At 44.3% G+C, this 19,007-nt stretch overlaps 1 protein-coding gene across 3 annotated transcripts in view; it reads right to left on the bottom strand.

The window, feature by feature from the left end:
* IL1R2 (interleukin 1 receptor type 2) overlaps window positions 1-19,007 on the bottom strand; it is a 33,589-nt gene that overhangs the window by 7,911 nt on the left and 6,671 nt on the right. For 2 of the 3 annotated variants that reach the window (XM_008699117.2, XM_040623637.1), the window contains exons 2-5: window positions 9,772-9,899; window positions 8,967-9,228; window positions 3,562-3,742; window positions 464-638 (exon numbers count right to left, since the gene is read on the bottom strand). In XM_008699117.2, coding sequence (XP_008697339.1) covers window positions 464-638; window positions 3,562-3,742; window positions 8,967-9,228; window positions 9,772-9,899 — 746 coding nt within the window. Of the gene's footprint in view, window positions 1-463; window positions 639-3,561; window positions 3,743-8,966; window positions 9,229-9,771; window positions 9,900-18,347; window positions 18,489-19,007 lie in introns of those variants that run through there. The other variant, XM_008699118.2, reaches the window with a different exon arrangement.

Below are 19,007 nucleotides of genomic sequence, written 5' to 3'. Positions count from 1 at the left end.
GTTTTAAGGGCCACGTGCCTTGGGGAAGCCCGAGAAAGGGGAATTTCCACTGAATATGCCAATGCATAACCTTCTAATTGAAAAATCCAATAAAATCTTAGTATCCTAGAATTATACATAAAGTTATGGCAACCGTGCTCTGATGGCTGGGCCTGGAGTTGCAAAGCCTTCCGAAGGGACCTTCCACGTTAACCGTTGTTTGGCCCCCTCTGCTGGTGTGTTTTAGCCACACTTGGAACCCTATCAACTACCCAGCGATTCACCTTTCCTCATAAAACCACCCCGCATTCCATCTTCCAAAACTCCACACACATGTCTTATTAGCCTGATGCTTTAGGCGAGTTGATAGGTCTGTTTTCCTTTCATACCAAAGACATTCAAGGAATTCCGTGTGAACCCTCATTTGTTCTGTGCATGCTTGTAATTGACAGGGTGGGGAGGTCCCTCAGTGGCAAGTACTCACTGTTGACACGTAGTTCGATATTCCTAGTCACGTTGTATGGTATGCCTTCGTGGGTGAATGTCATGGCACAGCTGTAATAACCCGCGTCCTCCACAGACACATTATGGATGAGTAAGCGAGAGGTTCCCCTCACACTTAGAAACTTCTCGTTGTCTTGATCCAAAAGGACAGAATCCTTAAGGGAAAATACTTTTCAGAGTTATGCTATGTACTAATTTCTATCTCAAAAGCTCCATACGAACAGCACCCGTATTATCAATGTTGGACACGCAGCCCAAGAATCGCCCTGGTGTTTACTTGGCGAATGTACTTTGGACATAGCACTAACTGTATTTTTTAACAGAGGGAATTTGTTAACATATAAAACAAAATTGTAGGATTTAACCACAATGTTTATAGCACATTTGTGTAAGCACAACGGGGGGAAAAAAGAAACTATTTCTTATTTGATAAAGTAGGCCATTACCACCTTGGGAAACATGAGGGAAGAGTAGTAGTGTGTCGTCAGGATGACCGTAACATTCAGAAGAAATATTCAGGGGCGCCTGGATGGCACAGTGGTTAAGTGTCTGCCTTCGGCTCAGGGCGTGATCCCGGCGTTATGGGATCGAGCCCCACATCAGGCTCCTCCACTGGGAGCCTGCTTCTTCCTCTCCCACTCCCCCTGCTTGTGTTCCCTCTCTCGCTGGCTGTCTCTCTCTCTCTGTCAAATAAATAAAATCTTAAAAAAAAAAAAAAAAAGGAAAGAAATATTCAGGGTGAAAGTAATATTCAGGAAAAATGAAAAAATGATGTTAGAGTAATGACTTTAAGAATCATTTCAATTTTAGGAGTCAGTAAAGATGGAGAAAAATTTGTAAGAAAAAACGAAGTGTGAGGAACCAGGGCACACTTTCCATATGGACAAAAGATTCTGTGGGTTTTGCACTAAGAGAACCCTCAAGAGCAAGGCCTCCAATAACAGAAAATGTTGAATGGGATTCGAGAAAACATCCCAATGAGCACAAAGTGTTCTCAGGAACCTATCTTTCAAAACCATGATGATCGAAAGCTTGCGACAGTCAAACATAACCTTGAGTCACCTCAGAACCCTGCTCTGAATGGGACCACAGACATAACTGGAATAGTCTGTCAGCTAGTGGCTCATAAGTATCATTTTACAACATATTGAATGAAAAAGAGAGATTTTATTGTTCCTAACATGAGTCCCCAAACATGAGAAAAAGCCAAACCGGGCTCAGCACCCCAGTTCTTCCAAGGCCCCCAAACCTCCAGGGCTCCCCGGCATGGCAGTGGTGTGTGGAGCCTGGCCTCCCGTGCTGGAGTTCTGGCTTCACCATCTACCAGCTGCGACCTTGGGCAAGTGCCTTACGTTTCTGTTTCTCTGTTTCCTAATCTGTAAAGTGGAGAGACTACCAATCCCTACTTGGTTAGGTTATATGCCAGGGAATCTAGAACAGAATTACACACAGCACCTGCTCAGTAATGATTAGCTTTGGTATCCTGTATGTATCTTCTGGCTATAACACCAGTCAACTGGTTGACCTTTCCTTTATTAAAGGATTAATTTCTATCAAATTTTAAACAAGTAACTGTACTTTTCAGTATCAACCTATGGTCTGTGTACATCAGGGGTTGGCAAATTTTTCCTGTAAAGGACCAGACAGTAACCATTTCAGGCCTACAGTCCATATGGCCTCTGTCTTCTGGTAAGTTTGAAGAGCTGCTCAACTTGGCCCTTGCAGTATGAGACTACAGAAACGGTGTGGACATGCCCTAGTAAAACTGTACTTATGGGCCCTGAAATTTGAATTTTATATCTTTTTCACATATCATGAAATACTAGTCTTCTTTTAATTTCTTTTTAAGATTTTATTTATTTATTTACTGAACAGAGAGAGCACAACAGAGGAAGCAAAAGGCAGAGGGAGAGGGAGAGGCAGACTTTCTGCTGAGAGGGGAGCCTGATGTGGGGCTCAATCCCAGGACCCTGTGGGGCTCAATCCCAGGACCCCAGGATCATGACCTGAGCCAAAAGCAGATGTTTAACCGACTGAGCCATCCAGGTGCCCCTAATTTTTTTTAAAGATTTATTTATTTATTTTAGAGAGAGGGAGAGAGAGAGAACAAGCATGTGCTCAGTGGGGAGGGGCAGAGAGAGAGAGAACCTTCAAGCAGACTCCCTGCTGAGCACGGAGCCCAACATGGACCTCGATCTCGTGACCCATGAGATCATAACCTGAGCCAAGGGGCGCCTGGGTAGCGCAGTCGTTAAAGCGTCTGCCTTCGGCTCAGGGCGTGATCCCGGCGTCCCGGGATCGAGTCCCACATCGGGCTCCTTTGCTGGGAGCCTGCTTCTTCCTCTCTCACTCGCCTGCTGTGTTCCCTCTCTCGCTGGCCGTCTCTCTGTCACATAAATAAATAAAATCTTTAAAAAAATAAAAAATAAAAAATAAAAAATAAAAAAAAAAATAACCTGAGCCAAAACCAAGAGTTAGATGCTTAACCGACTGAGCCACCCAAGTGCCCCTCTTTTAATTTTTTCTAACCATTTAAAAAAGTGAAAACTATCCTAAGCTGTCGGGCAGGTCAATGTGGCTACTGGTTATAGCTGTAATTTGCCCACAACCGCTCTACCCAAGTGATCTCTGATAGTATTTATTCAACCAGTCAACAAAACAAATTGTTTATATTTGTTCCTTTAACCCCAAAGTCAGTTATCGTGTGCTTTAAAAAACTTCATTAATATGTGTACACAGTTGTTAACTAAACCAATAATTTTCTCTACATTTCTTTTATTCTACATTTCTATAGACAAACGACAGTACAAAAAGCTATTTTCTTCAGCTGTCACTTACTCTGCATTCATTTTCTATTCTGGCTTCTCGAAATTCTACCCTGAGGACCCTTACCCAAGCCACACAAAGATGAATAGAACATATTAATCCCTCCCCTTTTTAAAATAACTAGTTGCAAACAACAACAACAAAACCCAGAAATAGAAAAGTGAATGTGTTGCCTTCAGAATGGGTATTTTATATCTTTCCTGTGGCTAGTAAAACACATTTTAATTAAAGTAGCAATTTTTAAAGATGTACCTTGTACCACTGAATCTTCATGTCCATTTTGTTATGGGTGAATTCACTCAGCTCAGGGCAAACTAAGGACCCAGAGGTTGACAAGGTTAGAATTTGCGGGTACGATATGAAAGGCAGGGAAGCTTCTGTCTTCTCGAAAACCCGGAGCTCAACGGACATTTCATCACAGTAAGAAGCATTTCTGAAGTCAAGGGAAAAAAGCATAATAAATGACAAGGCAAAAATAACAGCAACGCTAAATGAAATTGAGAATAATTTCCCCAATCCCATTAAATTCTAGAAATCATTTATCAACTGAAGTCAAATTTCAGAAGTCTGTGGAGAACTTTGAGTAAGATTTCTAAAATATTTTTGCAATACTGCACGGGGGCGGGGGGAATGAACTTGGCAAGTTTGTTTTTAATTTGGGGGTTTTTTTGGTTCACCTAACTGTAACCTCAATATCATAATTCTATCAAGACCTTAGAACTGGGGAAAGGGCAGAGGCAAAACATTGATAGAAACATGGGGAAAAAACAGAAACACATAAAAATATAGTTAAGTCAGCTAAGTAAGTTTCTGGCTACATAATCAACAGCGACCATGAGAATGCGTGCTGTATAAGGAGGGACAGGAGGGGGGAGCCTGCACTGCAAAAGGTAAAACAGTCTATATCTAAAAAAGGAACAAAATTCAAAAAATGTACGTGAGAGAAGTAAGTGATAAAAGCTTGCTACCTGAAAGTACAAAGAATTCATTCAAATAGTTCAAGCTAACATCTAATACTATATTTCACGTCTGGTTAAAAAAAGGAAAAAAATGAACAAATATTTTATGCACAAAGAAATGCAGAAAGCTAACTATCACCTCGAAAAATACATCATCTTGCTTTAAGTCAAAGAAACGCAAATGAGGAGAAGTCTAAAGAACAGTGCACACCTGGAAACAGTCATCCTAGCAGCTGGGAGAGGTGCGTGCCCGGCCCTGTACTGGGTGCCCGACATATATTATTTCATTTGTTCTCCAACCCAACGAGGTAGGAATTACCATTATATCATTTTTAGATGAGGAAAGTTATGTATACAGACATGAAATCACTTCCTCAGGCTGTAGAGCTACTAAGAGGTCAAACCAAGGTTAGAAGCCCAGCAAGAGTCTGGGAAAACCCGTAAATTCGGGCAATATCTCCGGAAACCAAACTTACTACACATATCAAGAGTTCCCAACCTGTTCACATCATTGATCTGGTAATTCCCTGTGGGCAAGACAGTCCGTGAAAGGAGCTCAAGAGACTGATGGGTGGGGGATAACTTGATCGCCACTCACATTCTCCGTGTGGTGTGGCAACCCCCCACGGTGGGGTGGTGGTCATTAGTGCTCTTCACCGAGTATGTCCAGTTCCCCCACCCTGAGCAAATGGTGGGATTACACATCGTGGCCCCACCGTGGGTGGTGCAGTTATACAACTTTTTCTAGTCAATGTTATGTATGTGTGTCTCTTCTACGCCAAAGTTTCCATAGCCAAGCAAGACACTCTAGAGCATATCTCCTTCCAGAACGACAACCAATAACATTTGAGATAATGGCTGCTCCTTCAGTCTGGGTTCCTGACTGTCTGCCAGCCCATCATGGGCTTGGAGGCTTGCTGCATGTGTGATAAATAAGCCTTTGTGGTTTTAAGCCACTGAGATTGGCGGGCTGTTTGATTAAGCAGCGTAACTTGCCCACCCTGGCTAACAGAAAGGCCAAGTGGGTTCTAGATCCGAAGATTATAAAAATCACAGGAACATGGCTGTGTTAATACCTGCCAAAGGGTATTAGGGCAACTGCTGGTGATTCTCACTCTGCTGGAACCCCAATCTTAGAGCTGGAAGAGAATGCTGGGGATCAGCCAGGGAGACCCTCACACATGCTAACAAACCTTGAGCCTGGGATTTCTTCTGGCCCCTCAATCTCAGATCTCTCTTTTTCTACAAGAACAGAAAATAAAGGGGCGCCTGGGTGGCTCAGGTGGTTGAGCATCTGACTCTTGATTTCTGCTCAAGTCGCAATCACAGGGTGGTGAGATCGAGCCCCGCATCGGGCTCTGAGCTCAGCAGCGTGTCTGCTCAAGATTCTCTATCTCCCCCTCTTCCTCTGCCCACCTGGCTCTAAAATAAATAAATCAATCTTTTTTTAAAAAGAATAGAAAATAAAATAAGGGTTATTAGATACAATTTTTTAATAGATTATAAAAACAAACTTTAAGACAAACACGACGCAGTTCACATCTCCCTGATTTTTGCATAGTATCACTTCAGTAGTCAGTAAGTATTGCCTTTGGGAAAGAAAAGGCATTTCCATGTATATATGAACCATCTTCTACGGTGCTTCACATGCTGTGATTTCACAGGACTCTCCCAACAAACCCCTTTACAGAGGAGAAAACTGAGATCCATAAATGCCAAGTAAGAAGACCAAGGTCCTACTGCCTAGAAAATGAGAGGGCTAGGATTCACACTCATACCATTCTAATTCCAAATTCCACTCTTTTCCTACCACACTATTAAGTTGTCCTAGTAGTGCTTCTTAAGAAAACATTAGAATTTTCTCCACTAAAAGGAAAAGAAAAGCCATGCATTTGTAGCTATTGTAAAATCAGACATCCACATTTCCCTGATATGGAAATAAGAGACTGCCTACCTGTTTCCTAGGCAGGGTTCACTGACAGGACTGAACACACCCACGCACCCCCTCCAACACACACCACACACACACACACACACACACACACACACACACACACACCATCTAGGACTGGGGCTGATATTGTCTGAAATTCTCCCATTCACCAGTAATTCCCTTGTGCTATCTTCGATTCTCTTTCTAAATGAAAATACTCATAGGTACAGTTTCTCCTTGAATCAAACAGGTTTATGAGATGTACGGAGACTCTAAAGCTGGCTGGTAGGAGTGGGCAGAGCCCGAGGGCAGGATACAGGCAGCAGCTGAAGAGAAGATCGGGAGCACCAGTCCCCAGTCTGCCCTACTCCTTGCAGGAGAACTTAGCCAGGCAAGGTGTGAAATCACCCACACTAACTACACCTGCAACCTCCTTCTGCATGAAGCAGCAAGCTTTGCCAAGACCACTGAATGTGGACAGTCTTTTCAATAAAAGGTGTTAGAAGACTGGATGGCCACTTGCAAAAGAATGAAATCGGACCATTACCCTACGCCATGTATAAACTCAAAATGCATCAAAGACCTAAACATAAGAGCTAAAACTATAAAAATTCTTAGATGAAAACACAGGGCAAAGCTTTACAACATTAGATACAGCAATGATTTCTTGGCTAGGATATCAAAAGCACAAGCAAACCAAAGAAAAAATAGATAAATTGAACTTTGTCAAAATTAAAAAACTTTGTGCATCAAAGGACATTATCAAAAGAGTAAAAAGGCAACCCGTGGCATGGAAGAAAATAGTTTTAAATCATATATCTGGGAAGGGATTGATAACCAGAATATATAAAGAGTTCCTACAATTCAAAAACAAATAACTCGATTAAAGAATGGATAAAGAAGATGTGATACACACACACACACACACATACACACACACACACACACAGGGGAATATTACTCAGCCATAAAAAAGAATGAAATCTTTCCATTTGCAACAACATGGATGGATCTAGATGGAATCACGCTAAGCAAAATAAATCAGCCAGGGAAAGACAAATACGATATGATTTCACTCACAGGTGGAATTTAAGAAACAAAAAGATGAACAAAAAGATTCTTAAATACAGAGAACAAACTGGTGGTTGCCAGAGAGGAGATGGGTGGTGGGATGGGAGCAACAGTTGAAGGGGATTAAGAATATACTCAGTGATGAGCACTGAGAAATGTATAGAGCTGTTGAATCATTATACTCTGCACCTGAAACTAACATAACACTGCATGTTAATTATATTTCATTTTTTAAAAGAAATTTAAAATAATAAGACAACAAAAAAATTTTAAAGTTAAAAATGGGCAAAGGACTTGAATAGAGATTCGGCCAATAAAAGCCATGGAAAAATGCTCAGCACTACTAATCATTAGGGAAATGCAAATCAAAACCATAATAATATATCAGTTCACACCCAGTAGGATGGTTATTATCCCTCTCCAAGAAAAACCCAGAAAATAATAAGTGTTGGTGAAGATGTGGAGAAACTGGAACCCATACATGGCTGGTGGGAAGGAAAAATGGAGCAGCCACTGTGGCAAACGATAGGATGTTCCTCAAAAAATTAAACATAGAATGACTATATGATCACCAATTCTCTCCTGGGTTTTTACCCAAAAGAAGTAAAAGCAGGGACTCAAAGAGATCCTTGTACACCTATGATCAGAGCAGCATTACTCACAATAGCCAAAAGGCAGGTAGATTGTCCACTGACAGATAAATGGCTAACCAAAATATGGTATATTTATGCAATGGAATATTACCCAGTCTTAAAAAGGAAGGAAATTCGGATACACGCTGCAGTATGCATGACCCTGGAAGACACTGTGCTCAGTGAGATAAGCCAGTCACTAAAGGACAAATACTGTCTGACTCGACTCCTATGAGGTATTTAGAGCAGTCAAATTCGCAGAGACAGACAGTAGATGGGGACTGCTGCGAGCTGGGGAGGGGAAGAGGAGTCTGTGGTTAACTGACACAGAGCTGCAGCGTGGGAAGATGAAGAGTTCTGGAGACGGACGCTGGTGACGGTTGCACAATGTGAATGCGCTTACCACATGGAATTGTCATGTAAAAAGGGATAAAATGATAACTTTTATGTTTTTTTAAAAAACCAAAAGGACAAAGAGGAAGGGGGATACGCCCCACATCAGAAGCTGTGGGTTCCAGTCTCAGCTCCACACCCACCACCTGGGAGCACTTTATTAGTGAGCTTGGTCCCCTCACACGTACAGTAAGCAGTTGGATTAACGCTTTCCTACAGTCTCATCCAGTGTTCTACATCAATTTCTTCTGTCCATATGGATGCAGGCATGAACAAAATGGATCAAGTCCCTGTCGACCTAGAGTTTACATTCTAATGGGGTAGACAATGTTAAATATGTAAACACATGTGTGTCAAGTGAGGGAAAATAGCAGCAGGGGAAAGAGAGAGAGTGTCAGGAGTACTGGTTTAGGTAAATACCTAGGGAAGTCCTCTCTGAACAGGTGACATTTGAGCAAAGACTTCAATGAAGGGAGAGAAAAAGCCATGAAGGCATCTGGGGAAGGCTCTCGGGTAGGAGGTATTCAGGAACAGTGAAGAGGACAAAAGGTAGATTGTCACCTATACACTAGATTTTGAAATCCAGGTCATCACTGAAGAATCGTGCAGATGCCCATTCTGGAAGAAGACCCACTCCCTACCCTAGTCCCAGGGGTTGTGGGGGCTTACCTGACAGTGCAGATATAGGTGCCAGAGTCTTTCTGCAAGGCTGGCAAGATCCAGAGAGCACCATCCTGGATCCACATTCGCGTCTCTTCTTCCCCTGGGATCGTTCCATCAGAATCGTTCTTACGCCATGTCACGTTGACGTGGGGGCTGACAGATGCCCACAACCAGAGCTGCACCTGGGGGCACCTCAGGACCACAGGCTCCCCTTCCACCCTGAAGTCAGTTTTGAAATGCTTGCCAAGAAATTGGCAGTTTTCTGCAGCTACCAAAGGACAAGGAGACCACAGTCAGGCTTTGGGTCCAAAACCTCCTTTGATGGGCACATCTGAAGAAGCCGCGTGCCCCTAACAAGTGGCCTGCACCCTGGGGCCCCATTAACCCCTCCTGTTACAATGACTTCAAAACTCCCGAAAACAACTTTAGGGCTTCTGTCCATTACAATTTAAATTTTGTGGGAAAAGTTACGCTTCACATGGTGACAAAAAATGATTAAATATTTGGGTCGTGTTTTTCACTTGTTGACTCCTTAACATTCAAAGTAGATCTTGGCTCAGTTCAGACAGAAAAATAGCTTCATTGTGACAAGACATGTGTTATTTTTTGAGGGCAAAACACCACTTCCTTGGCTCACTCTTTGGCAGGAATAACTGATGGCCAGAGCAAGCACCATGCAACAGAGGAGCTGGGCAGGAGAAAGCATCTGTCCCACCTTGCTCTTTGAAAACAACAAACTTCACTAGATAAACCTGCTTTCCCCAGAGAAGCTGCAGGCAAGCCCTCTTCAGCTGAAAGATTCCTTTCTTACCTGTGTGTTCCTCAGGCTGAATGGTGAAGGCTGAAATACTCATTATCAACATGTACAAGATGAACATTGTTTCTGGAAACTTCTGGAGGACAAAGGAGGTAGAGATCTCAGGTCCAGCACTCCGTAGCCTAAGGAGGATATGGAGGGGTCACCAGGAGCCACACACAGCTAAGGAGAGAACACCTTGAAGATGGTCCCAGCAGCAGGTTCTAGAGGCTTCACCTGATGATGAAAACCTTTTTGCCCAGACTTTTTAACAAGAAAACGCCAAAGTTTTGGAGTTTCTCCTCAGTAGCTATATTCACTGAGCACGCTAAACATGAAATCCCCAGAGCACTTAGAAGGTGTCTTGGAATAGATGTTCCGAATCCTGTCTCTTTCTCCTGAAGTGCGCCTTAGCATTCCCTGCCCTGGGCTGAGATGCTCTTTCCTCAGCTATGGCCACTGCTCAAGTTCTCTCCTCCTTCAGGGCTCTACCCAAGCATCACTCGTGGTGAGGTCTTCCCTGACCTTCCTGTGTAAAACTGCACCACCCTTCGGCCTCAATGCTCCACATTTCTCTTTCCTGCTCTATTGCTCTCTACGACATTCATCATCAACCGTGTATCCTTCCTCTGGAATGCCCGCTCATGGGCTCAAAGATCCTACTTTATTTTATTCACAGCTGTATCCCTAACTTCTATTTGTTGAATGAATGAATGAATGAATGAATGAATGAGTGAGTGAATTAATCACTAGAAGTCAAAAGGTCCTCCTATTTTACTTGTTGGAGAACTTTTCCTATTGTCTTTATGGATTAGCTCTGACTTTACGTACAAGTCCAACATACACTGACGGATTACCTATAACCCTAACTCTCTGGTGTAGAGCATCCCGGGGCGGGGGGAGCAAAATAAGGTCCAAACAGTGTTTAACTTACACAAGTTTATGAAGCACTCCTAGCCACATACCTCCCCGAGACCAGAGCCGCAGGTGCCCTCTGTACCCCCCTGCATTTCTCACACCATATCGTAAGTACCTGTTGTATTAGCTCACCGATGCCACAACAATCTGCCAGCAAGCCACCGCAACACTGAAATGTGTAAAACAATTGCCATGGCGATCAGGCCAATGGGGTAAAACGATTCTGGCTCTCAAGTCTGTGGATCGGATGGGGGTTGGCTGACCTAGATCAGGCTGGGTTAGGCTTGGCTCCAGGCTTTTGGTGGGGTCTAAGTCGGCTCCATGTGTCCCTCATCCTCCCTGAACCTATGACTGCCTGGGAGAGGATCCTCCTCTGTGCTGTGGCAAAAACGCAAGCAATGTGGGCAAGAGCACTCCACGCCCTGCCCAGAACGAGCTCACTCCGGTCTGCCCCACATTCCATTGGCCAAAGCAAGTCCCGTGCCAGAGCTGCCATCAGTAGGGCGGGGAAATTACCCTCACCTCTAGGGGGAGGAGTCCCAAGTTAGGCCTGAGAGGAAACACGTGGGAACAACCAAGACACTTACCATGCCTGTTTCTTGTCTGGCTCCCCAAGGCTGGAGACAGCCTTGAGAACAGAGGCCTGGTCTTATTCATAGCCCTAAAGGCCTACAAGATATCCAGTTCCAGAAAATACCAGGGAATATTTATGATCAGAAACCTAGCAGAGATTTGGTAGTGATGAGTGAGTCCAGGAAAAAAAAAGAAAAAAAATTGCCTCCCACCACCCCTCCCCAATTTCCGTAAAATTTAACTTGTTCCCTGTTCCTGGAACAGATATCATTCTGAATGTCTCAAAGTAAACCCAACGGCCGTTAAGTAGCCAGGGCAGGGTTGGCAAACTGAGGAAGTAGCCCTTGCATGCTAGACACCCTCGCTCATTAGAAGCCATGTGCTCAGAGCTGCAGTCTGAACGCCCCCTCTGATGATGAGGAGCCGGAGTGGGTAGTGAATGACCTGAGATTTTCCCCTTAGCTGGGTGTCTGCCCCGGAGCTGTTTCCCCTAAACTCTTCCTGCTTCTGCACGGTCCTATCATTCACACGTTTCTGAAACACAAATATTTCCTGTAACTTTAACCACTAACCCCAGCCTCAGGTTAACCAGGCCACTTGATTAGCATAAACGTCACATCAACTTTGACCAAGTTGCTTGTCCTCTGCACCCGCATTAGCGTCTCATGTCCCCAACTGTACTGGTCCCAGCCAGACTCACTGGTTCTCTAGAAAGAATATGAAAGAAGTTGAAATCAAATACACATTTATAACCAAAACCACAGATCCGAATAAGTGAATGAAGTCAAAGATGGTGACACAGGGACACGTGCAATAGTGACAGCTACGGAGCTGAACACTGAGCATCTATTCTCTCATTTTACCCCCATCATGTGAATATCATGCCAATTTGACAGATCATTTAATAGATGAGATTAAGGAGGTTATGTAGCTTGACTAATATCTTAACAGTCAGTAAGCAGGGATTAAAGTTTAAACCAAGGACTTACTGATTCCAAAGCCCTTACTCTTCAAAAATATAGTTTCGATGACAGATGCTGCTAGTTTCCCCTCTAATATCCATCCTCCCTGCTTCCCCAATTATAGAACCCCTGACTCACCGTGACACATCACTAGACCACACAAAGACTACATTTCCCATCCTCCCTTGCAACTAAAAGTGGCCACATGACAGAATTAAGGCCAATAAAACATAGGTGGAAAAGTAGGCTTCTCCTGGGAAGTTGACTTAAAAGTCTCCTCAAAAGACTTCACAGTCTCCACTGCTCTTCCTTTCTGCTGGCACAGTATGGATGTGGTGGGTGGATTGCAGCCACCATGTTGGGCCACAAGGCGCATGCCACTTGCTTACAGCCCTGGGACAACAAGACAGGAGCATGAGTCCTTGGTGTCTTGGCTTCCTGGAACTGCTCTCCCACCCTAGACTTTTTTTTTTTTTTTACATGTTTAGGCTTCCTGCCATACACAGCCAAAACCTAATCCCAATATGCAAACTTTCCAAATTTTGAAAAGGACCCCAGGGGAAGGAGCCCTTCCAGGTAGGGTTGTCACCAGTCCTCTTTCTGATACTCAACAGTTTCAAACAGTTTCTGCAGATTGACCTAAGAAGTCATTTCAACTCAAAGGCAGGGGGATCTGAGCAGCCTCCCTTTGGATGGGAGCACCCCCAAGTCAGGTGCAGGCTTAGCCTTGAATTATGTGGTTTGTAACCAAGTTTAAAATTATTTTTATGTCAGAAAGTCAGGCTGTGTCCATCCCGGGGTAGTTGTTAGCTGAGGCTTCACGGAGCTACAGAGCAGAAAGGGTCCTAGAGAAATCTAGGCCCCTCGATTTCCTTTTCAGGTGTTTCAGGTGTTCAAAGTGCCTTGGACATTAACCCTCTTCTCAAAATCACAGGTGTGGGTCAGGGTGAGAAGTAGAGGTGTTTCAACAAGGACCCTGTTCCAGTGGAACGAAATCCTAAAATGTTGTCCTCCTCAAGCAATGCCCATTCCCCATCAACCCTCAGCCCTCCTCCAACCCCACCTCTCAGGGACCCCTGCAGCCAAGGGAATCGTGTTGGTTTCCCTCCAACTGTGTTGGCAAAACAGCTGCTTTACTGTGACCTCTTCAGGAAGTGGCTTCAGGCAATTAAACCACAAACACAGAGTAGTGATCATTTTTAATAATCAGAACCCCAGGAAAAGGCTGGAACCAAAATTGCCATCGTGTGGGAAGTAGTAAGTCTTTGGCAGGCTCAAAAGAAAAAGAAGTCATTCGGCAGAGGTTTGCAGCAAAACATTCCTCTCCTGCCCTACTTTCTTTCAATGTATCTTTAAATTAGAGACAATTTGAAATTTCTGCTTGCATCTGAGTTGACCTTCCTACTGAAAGAAAGAAATTTTAAAGGCAGCTGGTTCCAAGAATATGAGTGACTTTTCTTTTCTTTTTTTGTAGTCATACACCTAGTGTTTGAAAACAGAGGAATGAGACGAAAAGCAGGGCCGGGCAGAAGGAAATAACCAACAATGTGTAACGAGTTCAAGAAGGAGAAAGAACACAGTAAGGTGGGAAGAACTGTTGGCACCACACAGAGCCCAGCTCCCTGGGCTCAGTCTCCTGATCACGGACGGTACGTATAGCCTAAGAGTGTGTAGCTGTTTGCTTCACCTTCTCATTGAATTTTGAAAAGTTCCATTAGACTAGAAAGGTGAGAGAATGGTATAACACCAGTACGTACTTCACCTTGATTCACCAATTGTTAACATTTTGCGTTATTCCCTTTCTCTCTCTCTCTCCCTCCACACACACACACGCGCGCGCGCGCACACACACACACACACACACACACACGCACATATATAAACATATTTTTCCCCTGAACACAGGAAAGTTGCAGACATCCTCAAACTTCACCCCTAAAGACTTTAGAATGCACGGAGGAACACGTTTTTCAGCAGACTAAGAACAAATTGGTAAGTGATAGAATGATAGCTCCAGAGATAAATCTTCAGGCATTTAAAGTGATTCAACATCTTACTCTATAGTATATTTTAATATATCTCTTAATTCACTGAGATTAAACGTATCTTTATTTCTATTTTCACCTTGTTACCGGAAGTTTGTAGGCAGCTGTCCATCTGAGTCAGGAGGTCTAGTCATCCAAAAAAGCAAACCAAAGGTGACAGATCTTGAATATTAATGAAGTCAAATAGTTATCAGGCCTGACGCATACCATTCGTCACCTCCAGTTTGTAAAATAAATCCCTAAAAACCGACACGTGTTGTGGCAAGCATATGTTATAAAACCTTTTGACACCCATGGGAAAATAAATATTTGCATCAAAGTGAAGCTTGGAAATTTTTTAAAATTCAAAGCAGAAGCAAAATAAGAAGTATTTTGAACTCAGTCTCTGGAAAGCACAGGATATGAAGAATTGGGGGAATAAGGAAATATAAATAAATAATATCATATAATATAAATAAATATAAATAAATAAATAGTGCCTCTCTGACACTAGAGGCAGAGAAATATAAGACCAGGTTTAAGGCAGCTTTTTTGAAAACATACTGGCACAAAGAAGAACCCTTGATGGATTGTCCACAGATTATTTTTGGTTCTACAGAAAAGAGAGAGGCTAGTTTCCCCAACACACACACACACACACACACACACACGCACGCACGCACACACACACAACATACACACATGCACCCACAATTGAGGAATTCAGTGCAGCATGGTGGGACTGTTTCTGGTCTGCATGGCCGTGTCAGAATGAGAACACCTCAATGTCCTTGACCCTGGTGGGGTCTGGGGAGACAGGATTGTTTCCTGAGAGCCATGGCACAGGAAGACCCATCTTTAGGCCATGATGGGCTCATTCTCAAAGGGAAAACTTAGAGAAGCTAAGACTTGGCTCCATTAAGGGCTACAGGCTCTCTTGTGTTTTACTTTCTGGCAACAAGTATCCCTTCTCTCTAAAAGTGCTTTTCCAGTCAAACCTTTGGGACTTCGCCAATTTCTGCCCCAAAACACATTGACAAAGAGATACGGTAAATCAACCCAACTCATCTCCCCACTCATTCGAATCCTCTGTTCACACTTTGCATTCCCAGTAAGGCTGAATCATCCAGAGCCCCCAGCAGACTGGCCCATCAACCAAAGACACTTTCTTTACCTTCTTCCTGCATCAGGCCCTCTAGAAGGCTAGCCCCCCACAAGGCCACTCCTCTAGCTCAGAGTAATTGCCATCCTCCTGCAAAATGGTTGATGTGGAAGCTCCAGCCATGAGGACCTTGGCACCCACGGTATGAATCCACCAGGCTTCAAGTCCTCCCAGCCTGATACTTGTGTAAGAGGAATTTTCTGCTCTGAGCAATTCCAGAGGACAAAACTAATGAGCCTGGTAGAGTGCATCATCCCCATTATAAACATGAAGCAATGGAAATAGACTCAGATACATTAAGTAACTTAGCCAAGGCCACAGAGCTAATGCAATGAAAAAGTGGAATGCAAATCTGAGTCAACACAATCTTCAGCCTTGGTACTCCTTCTCTGCTCTGCAGAAGCACCAGAACCCGGAGCTGGAGGGGGCTCCACAAGCCATCAAGCTTAGCAGCCCACCCTAACAGTCTTCCCAAACACAGCATCCTCCGTAGATGGCCAAGCTTACCCCTCAATTACACGGACCCTTCCAGTCTTGGAAAGTACACATGATCAGAAACTTCTGTCAATTCAGAATGCAAATGTGCCTTCCCCTAAGCTCTACTCCTTGGTCACCTTCCACCCCAGGAGGCAGCTCAGAAGTCTAGCTGCATGTCGCAGCAGTCCTGAGAGTTAGGGAGTCTCTACAGTAGAGCACTGTGAAAAGCACATGGACTTGAGAGTCTGATAGAGCAAGCGTGAGTCCTGCCTCCCCTGTGGGCTAGCTGGATGGTTCGGTGCCAGGGGGTAGATCATACTGCCTCTGAGGGCTCAGTCTGCTGATCTGTAAGATGGTTGCAGCCTGGCATGTAGCACGGGAGGGTCAGTTGGCATGTGATATGTACAGAGGTTGGCACAGTGCTGGCAAAGAGAAAGCACTCGACAAGTGGTGGCTCTCGTCAGCATTTTACAGATGCAGACCCCAAAGCTCAGGGTGTGAGTAACTTTCTCAGGAGCACACAACGGACAGAACTGAGGGAGAAGTCAGAGCTTCCACTGTATGCTTTCTTACTAAGTTCTGCTGAAGGTCCATCCCACAGCTGGAGAACATTGGGTATCATAGGCGATAATTTACCTAACACCAGTTACTGTTAGAAAGGTGTTCAACTTTACCTAGTGGAATCAATAAGCCTGAAGCCTAAATCCATATTACAGAAGTGTGTTCCACATGTAAACACGCAGTCATAAATACATGCACACACAGTCAGCGCCTACCATGGCATTCTGATGCTTTCATTCAGACGGACATCTTCATGGTAGAGCCTTTAAGCACATAGAGCAGGATTCCTGGAAGCTGGATTCACTCTATCATTAACTAGCTATGTGAGCTTAGGACAGACACTAAGCAATTTACCCAATCTGGGTCACAGTTTCTTCATCTCTCAAGTAAATACAAGGGCTGAGCTGCTGAGAGCTCCCACGTCCCTTCCAGCAGCTATAAGTCCTGCGGTTTCTAAATTCATCTGGAATTTGCACTTAGGCTTCAGCCCTTCAATTTCTTAAGCACCAAGTCAGGGGCCTTAATAGATAACCACCAAATCTCATCAACTCACTTGCATAAGTCCCAAATCCAGCAAATAGCAGAGCCAGGACTCAAGACTTCTTAGTTCTCCTGGGGATGGGAGTTCTAGCTCTGTTGGGCTACCCGCTGGGTAACATTAGCTAGGAACTGGACACTCTGTGCTGGCATGGGACAGGAAGCATACCCTTTAAGCTGAAGGTGGCTTTCAACCTCCTATAATCTGAGTGTATGTAGTAAACGCCTCAGATATTTGAATTATCAGTCATCCAGAAAACTTGTCCTCTGAAATATAACTCGGACAGAGGAAACAAGACAAAAGACCTGAACAGCTGAAAGAGAGCCAATCAGATCCTGGCACAAAGGCATGGATATTTTACTCACAGAAGAACCTCGGCAGCTCTCTTGCAGAACCTCTTTCTCTGTGTCTATGACTGTTGCCGCTTCTCAGAGTGGCAATTATAGTTTCTAAGGATGGCCACAACAGTATCTCCCATCCTATGTGGTCTTCTGCAATGTGACTGCGCCACTAAGCCATCAAAATGTGGAGTCCAACTCACCTCCGTTGAATGTGGGCCAGCCTGTGACTGGAGTCTAACCAACAGAATGATGCTAGGTGAACGCTTCTACCTGGCATCCTTGGGATGCTTGCTCTGGGGAAATCCAGCCACCATGTAAGCTGTCCAACTACCCTGAGACCACCTCACAGGGGTGGTCACATGTAGGGGGTCTGATTTACAGTTCCAGCTATGTCTGGCCTCACAGGAATCCCCTCAAAGGCACCAGCCATATGAGTAAAGCCATCTTAGACTCCCCAGAAGAGTCTATTCACTCGCCGAGTGCCACTGCTTGAATTCAATCAAACCACGTGCAACAGAAGAATCACCTAGCTGAGCCCCTCTCAAATTCATGACCTACAGAATATGTGAGTTATAATAAAATGTTTGCTGTAAGCTGCTAAATTCCGGGGCACTTTGTTATGCAGCAGTCCGCGCCCAGAATGCTTCATCAAAAAGCAGATTAGAAGCAGCAAATTAGAAAGAGGGACTGGGCTGGCAGAAGAGAGCACACAGGGAAGGGAGAGGCAGCTGATGGCCCAATAACACAGGAGACAGAAAGACATTAAGATAGATGCAAGGGGAAAAAAGAAAAGAAAAACATTAAGACAGTGCAAGAATCAAAAAGTATAGCAATCGGAAGCCGTTCGAGCAGACACCAGTGGTCCCCTCCACCTCCCTGTGCCCGACTGAGGGTATCAGGGTGTTACAGCACAAAACACCTGACGTTCATGACAATTTCCCTGAACCACGAAGAACAGTTTAATTTTGCTCAGAAACCTCTTTCTCTAGTTTGGACAATGCATAATGTATGTGATGAGGATAAGAATTTAATTACCTTCCAGTGTATTTCTCTTCTTGCTATTTTCAATTCTTCTGCCGCTATGGCCCAAAGAAAAAGGAAGAGTGAAGTCCTCCTCAGAAAGGAGGGAAGGAAGTGCATGTGACATATTCCTTCCTGGTAGGAAGGGGAAGTAGAAGAAGAGGCTTTGGGGGGCTCCAGGGTTAAAGGAAGGAAACCACAAGAGGAAGTAGGCATATTGGCCCCCTCCTGATTTTGAGTTCAAAACCCAAGTACAAAGACACAGAAGACCTGCTAGGCTGATGGGGAAGAAATCCAGCTATTTCCCTGTGCTTCCCCTGGGGAATAGGAGATAAACTGAGATCTGGGTTAATCTGGGGCTGCCGTGATGAAGGACAAGGTGACCTGGAGCTGGATATTCAGTCCATAAGGAGCACTGCGGCTAAATATGGAAACGTGTCTCCACTAGTTGATAAATATCATTTACTGAAGCCCTGACTCTCTGCCCTCTGCTACCATGCCTTTCCTGGGGCTCCTTAGAGATCCTCATGGTCCAGCAACAGATACTATAGCATCTGTTCTGATTGGTTGGTGCTCATCTCCTGCCGGTTGTCAAATATTTTAAGTATCACCTGCACAAGTGGCCACTGAAGCCAAGGGAGAATGTGGCTGTGGCCAAGACACAGAGAACCTGTG

Source organism: Ursus maritimus, unplaced genomic scaffold (genome assembly GCF_017311325.1).
Source record: "Ursus maritimus isolate PB19 unplaced genomic scaffold, ASM1731132v1 scaffold_6, whole genome shotgun sequence".
NCBI classification, from domain to species: Eukaryota; Metazoa; Chordata; class Mammalia; order Carnivora; family Ursidae; genus Ursus; species Ursus maritimus.
This window is presented reverse-complemented; position numbering and strand designations above follow the sequence as displayed.